Consider the following 16,257-nt stretch of genomic DNA (forward strand, 5'->3'; position numbering starts at 1 on the left):
AATCTACAGCAGTTAGTCAAATTTGAGGAATTAGTCCATTAATGTCATAGTAGCATCTTATAATGAAAACTCATAGATCCTTTTCCTGTTGCTTTGTCGACTGGAACTTCCTTTCCAAAAAAGGAACAGGCTCTAAGACCAACCCTAGGTATCTTGGGAAATTGCTGCTTTTATACCTGAGCAACCTCCAAACCGAAGAGTAATTTGCTATCACCATTTTTCCTTACCGCCCTTCATAACCAGTGTCTCATATTTTTGATTTTTTTCTTCTAAACAAAAAACAAAAAACAACCGTTCAATTGCACGTCCCAGGTGCACTCGCAGGCTTGCCAGGGGCTTTCCGGGCGCAGACCATGCGTTTTCGCAGACTCGGCCGCCGGCGGAACTACATTTCCCAGCGGGTTGCGCGCCCTCCTTCCGGCACGGACGGCTCAAAACCCGGAAACGCCTTGCGGGGCAGTGTGGGAGGGAGAAGCCCAGGTCGGACAGGCCGGGCCCACCCGCGCTCGCCTACCCCGAGATGGCTGGGAGGCAGGAAGAGCAGAGAGGGAGCCCGCCCTTGAGGGCGGAAGGCAAGGCCGACGCGGAGGTTAAGCTCATTCTGTACCACTGGACGCATTCCTTCAGCTCTCAAAAGGTACAGGCCTTGGCGGCGGAGGGTGGCGCAGATCGGGCTTCAGCACTGGGACAGCTCCTGCTGGGTCCCGCCCAGAGAATCCGTTCCACCCAGAAACCCGCCTCCAGCGTCCTGACCCTGGAGGGGCAGGTGCTCCCTCCAGGATGCGCCCCGGTGGGGAGCGGGGAGAAGCGGTCTGAGATAATCTTATGTGGCTATGACCCAGGCTCTGCCTCTCGCGAAATGCGACAAAAAAAGCATCATTTTCAGTATTTGGCCTGGAGGCCTTGCCTGCTGGGCTTGGGCGAGAGGCAGAGGGAGGTGCCTTCGTGCACCCTTATCATCTGCGATCTCTTCTGCTCTCTCGCGTTCACTTTCTTCAGCAAGAGCTGATGTACCTACAGTTCAGGTTCTTGTCTGGGGAGGGCCCATAATCAGGTTTAGGACACCAAGAAAATGGTGGTGATGAGGAGGGTGACTGTTTAATGAATACAGTCAGAATCATTTCATTACTTATTTTGTGTTCTTCTCTTAATTTGTTGAATATTGTTCTGTACTTGTTAATTCCAGGAATAGGAATTGTTAAAACGACTGTTGGAAATGTCAGTAACACAGGGAAGCCCAGAAAGGCTGCTTAGCGGTGTCCAGGGAAGTCATTTAATTGAAAGCTTACACGTGTTGTAGTAACCAGTGTGAACTCTTCCAGGTGCGCTTGGTAATTGCTGAAAAGGCATTGAAGTGCGAGGAACATGATGTAAGTCTGCCCTTGAGTGAGCACAATGAGCCTTGGTTTATGCGTTTGAACTCAACTGGAGAAGTGCCTGTCCTTATCCACGGGGAAAACATAATTTGTGAGGCCACTCAGATCATTGATTATCTTGAACAGACTTTCCTGGATGGTAATGTTAAGGCTACTTGTGATTTCTTGGATTTACTTTCAACACAACTATGTGTTCCCTTTCTCTTTTTCTCTCTCTCCTCTCTTTCTCTTGTGTCATGATGGTGGTTTGGGATTAAAAACCTTTTCCATTTCCATAAGCACACAAATACCAAATAGGTCGATAACAAATTTTGTATAAACTAGTATAATGCTACTTAAAAGAATTTCATGCAAAGTACAAATGTTAATGTTGAAACTTAAAAAAATTCACTTGCAAAAAACTGCAGATGTGTGGTTTGTGTTGGAGATTTCTTAGCCTTAAATTCATAATATTCTAAATGTGCACTATGACAATTTCATCGAATAAACCAAATGGTTTCATCTTAAAAACAAGGGGGGAAAAAGAGCAACAAATCTTAAAGGAGAATAGAATGTTAGTATAGCTGAGTTCTTTGCCCCAGTCACTTCTGAATTGTTTGAATTTTATATATTTACTAAGGAATTATAGGGCTTAAATTTGTATAGTGCATTTAGGTAAATCATTTATTGACAGTTTGTTATGTGTCAGACATTTTATAATTTCTATATTATGTTGTCTTCAGAAGAATCTGTCTAAGTTATTCCCATTATGTACATGAGGAGAAAGCAACAGGGTTGCCCAAAGTAATATAGCTATTATATGGTAGAGTCTTTGGTCTCCAAAGCCTTCATACTACACTGACTGTCTCCCGTAGTCCTTGCCACTTACACATTATCTTGCTTGTTCCTAATAATAATCCTTTGAGGTGAACTGTAGCTTCAAGGATTTACCCAAGATTACACAGCTGATCACAGTGGACATTGTTGCGAGCAAAACAGGGGGGCTCAGAGCTTCCAGCTGAATGCTCTTCAAAAAGGCTGTGTGAGATTGTTACTTTTCATCTGCTAGCAATTATGTTCATGTTAATAGGGTAGGGTGAAAGCAGAGCCTAGCCCCAAACTACAGGAAGCTGACAAAGGAAATTACCAGGACAAAAAAAAATAAAAAAAAAACAGCCTCAGGTACTTAGAAGGAAAATGAGTATGAGGCCTAGATGGTGGGCAGTGGGGCCGGGGAAGCCCAGGGAATTAGATTAGCAATGGGCTACTCCTGTTCTTAATCTAAGTGCTGGTCCCCTAGGACTGTGATTGGAGGTTTTAATTAAAGGTAGTTTTGGCCTAAACCAAAACATTTAATGAGGTACTTTCTTTTCATCTTTATTTGCTATTCCTTGTAAATTAATATGCTGGGGACTGTACTGAAAATGACTAGTTCATTTAAGACAATGTTTCTTAATCTTGAGCTTTTTGGAAATGGATAAGTCTGTTAATAATTTGTATTTCTTGGGAGATGTAATTATAATTGAACAAAACAAAATAATTGTGTTAATAATTCTATTTTAAATGATCAAAAACTTTAAAAAGATATTCTAAATGGAAAATCCCATTTAAGTTTTTTGGTACCGTTGCTTGAACTGCTTCTACTATCATTTCCCTCCTCCCTCCCCTCCTTACACTGTTTTTCCTCTAAGAAATTCAGTGATATAAATTATATTTACAACATAGTAATGTTACCAATTATTAGGTTTTCTTACAATTTTCCTTATTCTTTCTCTTTTGCTTTTAGTACAGAATGATAACAAAGCAGAAATACGTTCTGTGTCCTGCTAAGTTGTATTTAAATAACCAAACAAAGGAAATGCTAAATTCTTTTGATTACTATTTATTGTATTAGAAGAGAAGGCACTGTAGGCTGTGACAGGATGGAAATGCGGAAACCGCAGACTTTAATTCTGGTTGAAATATTATTGTAACTCAGCAATCAAGAGTCCTAGCTTTTAGTCTGACGCTGCCACTAACTTGTTGAATATCTTTCAATCAATTGGGAAGGACGAAAAAACGATTAAAGGACCCAAAACTTACGGTAGATAGGAAGACAGCAAGAGAACAATAGTTTTTATAAATCGAGGCTAAGTTATATAAATCAAGGTCAAGAAGAAGTTTATCTCAGAGTACTGAAGTTTTAAAAAGTGTTATCACAATTAAGATACTTTAAGAACTCATGGGGAATGAAAGTCAGACAACATAGACAAACATCCTATTGTCAAAGACAGGGAAAAGTGTTCTACCAATCCTTGCTACTTACTGTATGTTCCCATTCACCAGCAGCACTGGCATCACCTGGGAGCTTGTTAGAACTGCAGAACCTTAGACCTCTCTGCAGATCTATCAAATTAGAATCTTTGTTTTAACAAAAGCCCCAAATGATTCATATGTACATTAAAGTTTGCGAGTACTGCTATAAGTTAGTGTTTAGTTAAGTAAGCACTGGTGTAAATTACTGTCTTTAAATCTGGCAGAAATATAGAATAGATTGTGAGAAGTTATTTAAATATGTTTAAAATTTTTGTGTATCTCAGTGAAAGGAGAATGTCCCTAACACTTTTAAAAAACTGTCTATTATGTGCCAGGCATGGTTCTAGATATAGTATATCTTGATTTAAGTAGAACATTTGAGATTACATTACATATACCCTTGTGGAATAAAGGAGCAAATATAGCTAGAGGATTGTAATGCACATTTGTAGATGAATAAACTACCATATTAAAGAATATTAATTTATAGATTTCTCATACCAGATTACCTCTTCAACTGTAGACTCTCATTTTACTTATAATTGTTTTTATACTTTATTTTAAATGTTTGAATTGTACACCACTGTAAGTACTATGAGGTTGGGAACAGTGTATCTTATTAAAAACTATCCCCAATGCCTTATACAGTGAATGTTTCTTAATAGGTGCTTAATAAATAATTTGAATGATTAAAATGAGTGAATTATTGAAACAGATGTTAGCCTGGACAAGAATCCCTTGCAGTGTTCTTGTAGGCTTCTGTTTTGACTTGAGCCTAACAAGTCAATGATTCGAATAAAGACATAGAAGAAATAAGATTACATTTGTGAATGACAGAAAAGATAGTCAAAGTGATGACTAGCTTATAAAATATTTATTATGGAAATACAACAAAATGGAAAAATAAGATAAAGTTTAACAAGACTAAATGTAAAATGAGTATGAGGAAAATGGGTATCAGGCTTTTGTTTTAAAAAACCCGCTGCATTCCAAAAGAATAGCGCACCTGGTTAATAGATAGTTACCAATGTTAAATGGCTAGTGTGATTTCAGGTTCTTTGAAAATTATAGATTTTGTTGAGAACAGGGTGAGTTGTAACTCTCTGCATTCTGAGCTGTTTGGAATAGTTGGCATTTTGTCCAATTATGGATGTAACTTTGAGGAATGTTGATGAGATAGAATAAGTGGATGGATTTCATGAGGTGTACAGTCGCCCGTGGTCATGACAGGAGACTGTAAGTGTAACCATTCCTCTAAAGAACAGAATGTAACGAACTGGTATGTCCTTCACTGTTATTTGCTGTCCCCTGTTATCGATCCAGTGGGGATTATGCCAAAAATGATGACTTGCTGATCTGGAGACATTTCTCAACTTTTTTGTGTTTATAATTAAATATTTATATCCTTGTACTTTTGGGATAGTTCATTAAATAATTGGTAGTTTGATAGCTGAGGCAATCCTTTTCAAGTCATAGTCTGAAATAGTGAGTATCTGTTGGATAATGGCTATGTTTGATTTTTTTTTTATTGGAAAGCAGTCATACGGAAGAATGGTATAGATATGAATGATGTTCCTGAGGGCAAAACTTGGGTCAAACGAGAAATTCAGAAGTATTCAGTTATGGCTGCCAAACTAAGAGCTGGCCAAGAGCTGTCTCTTCATTTATTCTTTCAGTAACCATTTATTGGGTATTAATTGGGTGTAGGGTCCCGGGATACTTCAGAGATATTTTAAAGATCCGAAATCATTAGAAGCTTGCTAGTCTTCAAAGATAATTTCTTTCTATACATTTGGTGATAATTCCAAATCTGTTCTTAACATATACATGTGCTTTTACTGTCCAGTTTTATAGACTCTTTCATGTACATGATACGTCTTTCAGTCTGGGCATGTGGTGAAGAATAGTTATTTTACAGCAAGCAACTGATAAAGCTAGATGAGGTATGAAAGCAAGCAAACTAGGTAAACTGAGGAAGAATGGATGGGACAAGGTGAATGTACGCACAAATACGGATTCTTCAATCTAGCTATTGTACTCATAACATCTTTAAATAAAATTTAACTTGGCTACTAATCAAAAATATATGAAATAACTATAAAATACTAGAACATATGATATGTATTACTACCAAGTGACTCTGGTAACATGGAATCAAGAATAATGGATTTTTGTAACTTAACAGTTCCCTGAACAACATGTTCATGTCTTATGTCTAGGTATATAATTTATTCTTAGGAAATATAATTTAGTTTGGAAATAAACTATTCTAGTATGATAATAAAATCACATAAATCTTATTAGGATATCTAAATTTATAGATAAAATGTTATCTATAAAATATATTTAAATATTACATTTGAATTTCATCAAATGTAACATTTAAAAAAGAATGTTAATTCTGGTGTCACTGTTATATTAAAAATAGTTATTTAAGGAATTACCAATTAATATTTATCTTTGTGTTCATCAAGAAAAGGCCCTTGTGTATAGTTGAATATAGGCCTTTTAGCACATAGACTGAAATTGCAGATTAGCACAAAGTATGGAGAAAATATACCATATGGCATAGAAAAGAATATCAGTCTTTATTGTGTCAGTAAAAGTTGCTTTAAAGAGTAACTTTTTTTCTCTTTGTGATTTGTCCAATTTTAGCAGACAAGTAGGGGGTATTAAAATTCAGAGGCCCTCTTTCTATATTATGTGTATCTAACAATTGGAACTGTCTGATAAAGGAGTTTTTGCTTCCATTATTACAAATGTTTCTGTTAAAAGTCTTAACTATAATACCAGTTAAAAGCAAACATTTAACGTATAGTACATAAAATTTATTGACAATAATGCTATAAATTTGTCTCAACATCCTGGATGCATACAGTGAACTGATATAATTTGACACCAGGTCTTTTTTTTTTTTTTCCCCTCATCTATATTTAGATTTGCTCTTTCTAGTTCCAGAGTTATGACAGTATTGAATTGTAATCAGTTTGCAGCCATATCTTTTGCCTCAGGTCATAACTTAATTGTTTAACACTATTGTGTGTGCGTGTGTGTGTATGTAGATATATATATATATATATATATTTATATACCTCTATATATTTGAGACAGTCTCGCTGTGTCTCCAGGCTGGAGTGCAGTGGCATGATCTCGGCTCACTGCAACATCTGCCTTGCAGGTTCAAGCGATTCCCCTGCCTCAGCCTCCCGAGTAGCTGGGACTACAGGCGTGCACCACCACACCTGGCTAATTTTTTGTATTTTAGTACAGATGGGGTTTCACCATGTTGGCCAGGATGGTCTCTTGATCTCCTGACCTCGTGATCTGCCCGCCTCGGCCTCCCAAAGTGCTGGGATTGCAGGCATGAGCCACCACACCCAGCCCATTATTACATATTTTTAATAGCCTAGTGTGTGACTAGTTGAAGGGTACAATGTTGTTCAGCTGTGTTATGCATATTATATACTGATGTAATCACTATACAGTCTAAGTAAAATAAACAGCAAAGGGCTAGAGTGAGGAATGAAATATAATCTGTTTCCATTGAGCTAGTAAGGGAGACTTGAAAGTTATACAAATAGACCTAGGGGAGTCTTTCTTGAAAACAAGGCATAATAATGCCTCCTTTATCTGCCTTTACTAGGAAACATGGGTAACCAGAGTAGTGAATTTAGTAAAATAATGAAAACTTATGCCTTTAAGCCCCTAATTTCTTTTTATTTTTTACTCTTGGGAAAACCAAATGTAATTTTTAAAAAATGGCTCAGAGCCATTGTTATTTTACTCAGCATTACAGGCACTTGAGAATGTACAGACCCGTTTGTCTCCATTACATGGCTGCATAATGCTTTTATTGTTTCTTTCTAATTTTATTTTTTGCTTCTTTTGGTTTCTTCTGCTGTTTATCAGATCTTTCTGCTTTATGTCTATCTGCTGGTTTATAATTTGCTGCCTAAATTTATGTGTAATATAAAACTTGTCCCCTACTCAGTTCTTTCAGAAAGTCCGGTCTTGTGCCAACTTATTTGTTCTTCCAGCTTAATACCAAGCCTGATTTCCACTATTGCAATCCCACTCCCCAATGCTGGCACCTCCTCTCATTGCCTGCTTCTTAAAACTCCCTAATTCTCTATCCTGCCCCGGTATGCCTTATGTTGCTTTCCCACTCCTGGTTGAGGTAGATTACTGAGAAAAAAATTCTTGCTTTTAGTATTTTGATAAAGGTGCTTTATGGAAGGACTGGAAAATAAAATACGATGGGATTGAGAGGGAAGATCTCCTCTATAATTCAAAGGAAATTCCCAGTTGTCCTTTGAAAAATTCTTTTATCAGAAGCAGCAGATACTGCTGTGCTTCGATTTGAGGAGGAGGATGGCAGCACAGTGCCCCTGTGATACTGGACAGGGCATGGTTGACGCGCACAAAGAGAGATGGGAAGATAACTTGGGTTCAGTGGGTGCTCTGACAGAGTGCTTCAGGAAATGGTTAGATAGTAACGGCACACTGAGTACAAGAAAATTATTTTCATGGATTTAAACATTTGTCCTCCTTGAAGAATTTGGGCTTGGCCTGATGGATCTTCCCCAGAAAGCGATTAGGCATTGTTTTTCCTGCTCTCATTCACTTTTCTAGGAAGGAAATGGTATGCTTTTCTGGAGAGAAGCCCCAGGGCCTGGCACCAGAAAGCAGCCAGAGCCACTAGCCATTACTTTGACCTTTTGGGAAGCATTTGAAAATGTACTATTTATGGTTATTAGCCTGAGGTTCTTGGACCCCTAAAGCATTAGTTCTTAAACTTCTTGGTCTCTACACCCCTTTGTCTTTGAGGACACCAGAGAGCATTTTTTAAATGTGGATCATGGCTATCAATATTTACCATTTAGAAAGCAAAACTGAGAAAACTTAAACTATTAGCCTACATAAGCACAATCCCACTGGCTGTTAGAGTGATAGAGTCATGCTTCCTGTAGCCTCTGGAAATTTCTACTGTATGCTTGAGAGAGACAATAAGAGTGAAAAAGTAATTAATGTCTTAGTATTTCTATAAAAACATCTTGACTTTGTAAATCCCCCAAACGTGTTTTAGGAAAACCCAGGGATCCTCAGACCATAGTGTGAGAACTGTTGCCCTTAGGGGTTTATGAATAGAATTCAGGATATTTGAGATCTTGGATGGGGAATAATTGTAGCTCTAATATTTAAAGCAATTATTTCCTTCCATTAGCAATGTAGGCACAATCCATGGCAATATCAGGAGTGCCTGTGACTTTGATAACCAATGGAAATCACAGATATGTTCATGGTTAAGTTATTGCAGATATCTTAATACTTTGAAATTGTGATAGTTAATAGACCTGACATTTTTTAGGGACAGTTTGAGAGCCAGAGGTAGGAAGAGATTCTGAAGGGACATAGTCCCGACCTTTGGGTTATATCCTTCACTTTATTCTTTTTGGATAGTCTCTGAAATTAAAATCCTTTGAAGATGTTATGATGGTATAATCAAAGAGAGCATTACATTAGGAATCAGATGACTTTAGTTCTAGCTCTGCCTCTAATTAGCTGTGGGATCTTGTGAGAAATTTTCAGTCCTTGTTTCTCAGTGTACGTGTTAACTACTGCAGCGCTTCTCCAGCTCACGTAATCTATATAATAACTGGAAATTTTGGAATGTATTCATTATAATTTATTAAACACCTACTACATGTCAAACATTATACTAGGCACTGGGGATTTAACAGAAACCAGTACATGGTCCCTGCCCTCAAGGACTCTACAGTCTGGATTTTAACTAGCAAATAAGGATGTATGTAGAAGCCACTTTCTAGAGATAATTGTTAGAAATTCCTGGGGAAAGTGCACCTGTGATATTTAAGCAATGGCCTTTCCTGTTCCATATAGATTGTCATTTCACGTTCACATGTGTCAGTAGGGTCACTCTTGATGTTGGTTGGCACCTAGAAAGGAGTAACCCATGATTATCTTCCCATAATGAGTCCTCATTCAATTAACCAAACTTTGAGGGCCTTAAGTGTGTGGAGAACTGTGCTAGACTCTGGAATCCAAGTTCCTTTCCCTGAAGACAGTCATGGGGTAAAAAGATGCAATGAATTACAGTGTGATAAGGGCTGTAACAGAGTGTGTGTAATGTGTTATGGATGTATAGAAGGCACATGTGAGCAAGTCAGATGTTGGCAGTTGTAGGAGATTAGGGAATGCTTCATGGAATAAATGGCAGAAATAACTGGGCCTTGAAGGCTGAGTGCAGTTTGCAAGGTAGAGAAATGAGAGAATACCAGTGTGATTATGGTTTGGGATCTTGTCTGGTGCATCAGGCTATTTCAAACTTTGAATGTCTGCGGCGAGGAGACAACATTCTTTGAATATACAGATATGTTGAAAATGTTAATGATGAGTGGTTAGTGTTTTTGTTTTGCTTTTGAGGGTAACAACTCATTTGTAACTTTTTCTTCAATATTTGTGTGTGTGTATTTTAGAAAGAACACCCAGATTAATGCCTGATAAAGGAAGCATGTATTACCCACGGGTACAACATTACCGAGAGCTGCTTGACTCCTTGCCAATGGATGCCTATACACATGGCTGCATTTTACATCCTGAGTTAACTGTGGACTCCATGATCCCGGCTTATGCAACTACAAGGATTCGTAGTATGTAAACATTTTAAAGACCTAGAATTCTGTCTGACACTTTCTTTTAATTCATTCTGAGACCTAGCATGTCTCATGGTCACTAAAAGAAGATTGGGAATAGCGTTGTTGAGTTTGCTTCATGGATGTGCATGTTATGGATCGATCCATGAACCAGTCGTATTAATCTGTGCTTCACTTGCTCAGTTGGACATTTATTGTGTATAGGACCTGATTTATCAGCTCTTGGCTTTGAGGACCAAGCTTGGGTAAAACTCAGAAGAGTGGATTATGGAAAAGTAAAGAATATAACATGTTCTCATGAACAGATAGACTAAGAATCTGAAAAGCTGGGATCTGCCTAGGATTATGGGCAGTTGAGTTCATGTTTCTTGTCCTTAATTGTTGTTTCATTATGTGAGCAAACTGGACTAGAGAGTGTGTAACTATTACTCTGTCTCTATGTTTAGTGATAGGAGATTTATTGGGATTGAGTTGTGACATTCAGCTTTCTGCCTTCCTCCTGTCATGAGGATAGAGTCAGTGCATGATCTGTGGAGCAGGAGGTGTGCTTTATAGCACAGATAATTGGGGATAAGAAGGGAAAGGATGGTGGCAGTGGTCACACTTTGGGAATGTTGATCAGAAACACTCAAACTCAGATCTTCTAAATCCAGAAACCATTTTTCCCCATTATGTGATACTCACCTTTATTATTATTATTATTCTTTTTTTCCTTTTTGATACCCCTCCTTTTCCTCTCCTCTTCTCTCCCTCCCTTCCTTCCTTGTCACCACTTCCTTTTTCTCTTTTCTTTTTCTTTTTCTTCTCCACTGCCCTCTCTTCCTGCTTCTCTTTCCTCCTATTCCTCCTCCTCCTCTTTGTAAGTACCCTTTATATGATGTGAAACAAGAGTTTTGAGTATAATTCTATGACCTACAGTTAATATTTTTTAAAAATGAGCCTTTTTCCTCCCTTCATATAGGAGTTCATTATAGAAAGCTTGAAAGGTAGAGGAAGGCAGAGCAGCAAGCCTGCACTAGCATTCTAAAGTGCTGGGCCTTGCGCTACGTGCTTCCCATGAAGCTTCTCATTTAGTCTTCACCCTGCATGGCAGATACTCTTATGGTTCCATTTGAAAGATGAGGAAACTGAGGCACAGACAGGGTAAGCCCAAGGCAGAGAAGCAGGGCATGAGCTCCAGAGCTCATGCTCTTGCCATTGAGTTTCTCTGCTTCTTGTTTCTGGTGTGGAAGGGAGAAACTAATTTTCTGTTTCCAAAATGTTTTTATTATCAGGCCAAATTGGAAACACGGAGTCTGAGCTGAAGAAACTTGCTGAAGAAAACCCAGATTTACAAGAAGCATACATTGCAAAACAGAAACGACTTAAAGTAAGTCAATCAGCTGTCCTCAGTTGACACACACTGCATGGAGTAAATGTTCTACTTTTTGTAAAGTACCGCTATTTCTAGAATATCTTCTTTTAAATATTGCAATTCACCAGTACACATGTTACCTTTGGCTTATGTTCTCCTTTTAGAAAGAATTTTTTATTAGACTTGATATTCAAACTTGGTGACAAGTGCTTAACAAACAGATGTTGAGCATGCTAGTTGCCAAAAAAGTTATGAAATGCAAAGGAAGTTCATAACATATTCTAGAATCTGTCATTTCAGGTATTCCACCACTGGAAGTCCTCACTAGACCTACATCCCTCCATGTGTCACACTGACTCGCTTTGCCCTCTGAGGAGCGTGCTTTATGGTCAGCTTTTCTCCTTCTGTTGATTCCTTCCCTGGGCCCAGCAACACATGCAAGCTTCTCTTATATTAAAAGTGTAGAAAACAGCTGTACTCCCAACCCTCCCCAACTTCCCACCTTCCTGTATCCTATCTTAGCTAAACGAGCTCCTCAGAAGAAACACCTGCACTCACAGTCACTTGACTGACTCTCCACTCACCCTTCAACTCCTTTACTTGGACTTCTTTCTCATCCTTGACCTTTCAGCTACTCTCAATTCCAGCTGCTGCAATTCTTTTCTGAGTTGGGCTTGGCAGACAGCTCTTCATGCCCCTCCCATTCTTTGCCTTCTCTGGTCACCTGGCCTCATAGGAGCTGCCAGTGGGTGGTGGGTCTGCTTCTGCAGCATTTTCACAGATGGGATATTTCCCTTCAACTTAGCTCTTTTTTTTTTTCCCTGAGTTTTTCTATTTCTTCCCGTTGTCTAAAATAAACAGGCTGAACTCTGTAAGAGTTTGTATCTGCTTTGCTTTACCTAGATTTATTTTTTTTAAAGGTGTAAATAATCTGTTTTGTTTTGTTTTATTTTTTTTGGTGGTTGATTAGTCAAAGCTGCTCGATCATGACAATGTCAAGTATTTGAAGAAAATTCTTGATGAGTTGGAGAAAGTCTTGGATCAGGTTGAAACTGAATTGCAAAGAAGAAATGAAGAAACCCCAGGTAGGTTCTCATTTGTATTCTTTTTCTCTTTTCAACATCAGTATCATTCATGGGAACATTCTTAGGTCTCACCAAAAACGTTCTGTAATCTGCTTTTCATTATTGTTATTCATGGGCAGTTTTAATTATGATAACAACGATACTGCACCCGGAAAAACCCAGGTGTCTAATTGTAACTCAGTCTGCATCTACATGAAGGATTTTTCTGCATAATTTCAATTATGCTTGGGAGATTTTTACCTAACTGTTTTACAGATTTGTAATTATAGTAATTAGTTTGGTTGAATAACTTGAGTAATTGCTTGAATGTTCCCTCTAGTTTTTTCCTTAGGCAGGGAAACAGCCTCCAATCTAAATGTAATAAGGGGGCCAGCACATGGGCGTGTGGTAAACTGGCTGGTAAGCATGCACGTGCCAGTGAACTGGCTTCAGGGTTAAGACATAGGTGTATACACGTGGGCCATTTATGCTGCTCTGACTAGAGTTGAAGACTATGTTCCTGTCACAAAAGCTCTTCTGCTTTAAGTGACTAAGAGCAGTAGCCACTGAGTGATGTTTCAGACTCAGCTTTATGGATTTTTCTAAAGCAGAACTGTTTTTTTATAAACAAGAAGGAAGTATCTTTTAACCAACTTGGAGGCTCTCAACCCCTTAGTGTCCTTTACAAAGTGATAAGCTCAAGTGGCTGCAGTCTTACATAGGGACCTGGATGGCTGGCAGACGTCAAGCAAGTCTCCTTTGGCCTAGGATACATTTGCATGGACTTTTTTTTTTTTTTTTTTTTTTAAAGCATGAAATTACTCTCTGAGTGTGGCTGTCAAGAAAATAAATATATAATAGCCTTCATCTTTTGGTATACTCACACTCACTCTTAAGGCTGAGACCACTGATACCAGCTGGAGTCTGTCTGTAGAGTGCTTGCCTCTAATTCTCTATGTCCCTTTCTCTAATTAGAAGAGGGCCAGCAACCTTGGCTCTGCGGTGAATCCTTCACCCTGGCAGACGTCTCACTTGCTGTCACATTGCATCGACTGAAGTTCCTGGGGTTTGCAAGGAGAAACTGGGGAAACGGAAAGCGACCAAACTTGGAAACCTATTACGAGCGTGTCTTGAAGAGAAAAACATTTAACAAGGTTTTAGGACATGTCAACAATATATTAATCTCTGCAGTGCTGCCAACAGCATTCCGGGTGGCCAAGAAAAGGGCCCCAAAAGTTCTTGGCACAACCCTTGTGGTTGGTTTGCTTGCAGGAGTGGGATATTTTGCTTTTATGCTTTTCAGAAAGAGGCTTGGCAGCATGATATTAGCGTTTAGACCCAGACCAAATTATTTCTAGGTTTGTTGGGATCTTATGGTGGCAGCTCATCCAAGCATTTAGCTAGACCTTATGATTGCCGATAGCTCTCTGAGTCTGTCTTATTGAGTAGTTAGCAGTATTTTTTCCTAAAATTCAAAAGTCATCTTTGTTACACATTACAGGGGTTCAGATAGCAATAGGACACAAAATTGCTTCATTCTACAACTGCCAGCTCCAGGCAGAGATCGGAAGGCAAAGAGATAAGGAAAAATGAGAGAATGAAGTCTGTATAGGGTAGAGCAATAGAAAGTAAGCTTTGGGTGCCTCCAACATTCATGACTGTCCCATTGGTAAACCTCACATTTAGTTACTTGTGGCCACTGCCCACACATACACTCCTGTAATTGAGAACTCTTAGGAGAGGACTAGGGAATCACTGGGGATAGTGGGCTGGAGAGAACCCCAGGCTTTATATGTATAGCATCTCATTTGACATCAGTGTTAATTTTAAATGCTTATGAATCACACACATTGCTTTAGTGAGATTAAGTATATATTCCTTATATACTTGGAAATGTGATGCTCATTGGAACACATCCGCCTAGCATTTATGTAAAAGTCTTAAGTGATATTAAGATGATTCCTTACCATTTCAGATGGTCCACAGTTTGAATTACCAAGTGGTAATGGTTCCTTACTGTTTTATGTTTTAGATGGTGCCTGTGATACCATTCCTCTGGATGGTCATGTCCAGTGGGAGGTAGAAAGGGTGGCCTCTGTAGCCCTCTTCGTGCACATAAGTGGCATTTATGTGAATGTCCCAGCTAATCACTAGCATGTCATATGGCTGGGTAGTGGGTATTTTGATGACCTGGTAGCACCAAATATGTTCATTCTTCATTTGGGGAGGCTGGTGTGTTAACACAGAAATTGTTGTCCAGATCTTTCATCTGTTTATGATATTAACAAAAACTTGTTAGAAAGGTCTAGTCTTAGCACTTGGCAGTTAATCTAGGGAAGATGAATTAAAAGGATAGATAGTGATGCATACCTGTATTCATTCATGTATGTTTAAGGGATTTGGGGAGGATACCTCAGTTCATCTGGAAGGGACAGTCCCAGTGTGTCCCATGAATAACCACGGAACTGCAGCAAATGGTTTGTGCTCAGAAAAAGTCTTTCATGGTCACAAGAAGGCACCATGGAGCTGGCCGTGAAGGCCTTAGGAGCCATTTGTGGTGTCTGGTGGGTAGCAGGCATAGATATGATGTGCCGAGGTCCCTGTGAACAACAGTAGCCAAAGAATGTACTAACTTCATCATTAATAGGAAAGGCATACCTAGGAAGCAATGACTTTTTGATGGTAAAATGATTCTTTAATTCTATTTTGATGGGCTGTAATTCCATTTCGTGACCTAGTTATATTAGAAAACCTTGATGAACTATATGTTCCTGATTTACAAAAGATTACTAAGACCTCTAGAGTAAACTCAATCAGACAATAATTGAGTAGCAGCTTTTTAAGTAGTAACATTTTAAATTTCCACATTAGTGCGTCATCATATGGAGTGTGAATCTGTTGCTGGTACATACCAATCCATGTACTCATAAGGGCCATAGAACTTATTATTCATTAGTTCATAGTGTTTGAGTTCTTTATGTCACTCTGTTAGAAACAAGAACTGAGTCGTGAAGAAATAAAAATTGGATTTTTATAAAAATCTCTGAAGGATGTTTACCTGTGAAAAGGTTGTTAAGAATAAAAATTAGGGCCAGGCGCAGTGGCTCAAGCCTGTAATCCCAGCACTTTGGGAGGCTGAGACGGGCGGATCACGGGGTCAGGAGATCGAGACCATTCTGGCTAACATGGTGAAACCCCGTCTCTACTAAAAAATACAAAAAACTAGCCGGGCGAGGTGGCGGGCGCCTGTAGTCCCAGCTACTTGGGAGGCTGAGGCAGGAGAATGGCGTAAACCTGGGAGGCGGAGCTTGCAGTGAGCTGAGATCCAGCCACTGCACTCCAGCCTGGGTGACAGAGCGAGACTCCGTCTCAAAAAAAAAAAATAAATAAAAATAAAAATTAGAAGTCCATGGTTAACTTTTCCTTCAATTTATATTATTCCTGAATCATAGGGAATCTTTATAGAATGTGTTTATAATTTCCTTGTACAGTTTCTTTGGAAATACATTAAAGAT

The 16,257-nt window shown here is 38.8% G+C and overlaps 1 protein-coding gene across 2 annotated transcripts; it reads left to right on the plus strand.

The window, feature by feature from the left end:
• Nucleotides 1–446: 446 nt before the first annotated feature.
• GDAP1 (ganglioside induced differentiation associated protein 1) lies at nt 447–15,566 on the plus strand. Of its 2 annotated transcripts, none has more exons than XM_010366007.2 (6): nt 447–637; nt 1,323–1,515; nt 10,148–10,321; nt 11,599–11,693; nt 12,649–12,763; nt 13,718–15,566. In XM_010366007.2, exons 1-6 carry the CDS (start codon nt 521–523, stop codon nt 14,098–14,100), a joined length of 1,077 nt encoding a protein of 358 aa, XP_010364309.1. In that variant the 5' UTR covers nt 447–520; the 3' UTR covers nt 14,101–15,566. The 2 variants fall into 2 exon arrangements, with proteins under 2 accessions (XP_010364309.1, XP_030793854.1); XM_030937994.1 differs by having other exon boundaries at nt 458–637; nt 1,323–1,370.
• Nucleotides 15,567–16,257: the final 691 nt, after the last annotated feature.

The sequence above is a fragment of the Rhinopithecus roxellana genome, chromosome 9 (assembly GCF_007565055.1).
Source record: "Rhinopithecus roxellana isolate Shanxi Qingling chromosome 9, ASM756505v1, whole genome shotgun sequence".
Classification (NCBI taxonomy): Eukaryota; Metazoa; Chordata; class Mammalia; order Primates; family Cercopithecidae; genus Rhinopithecus; species Rhinopithecus roxellana.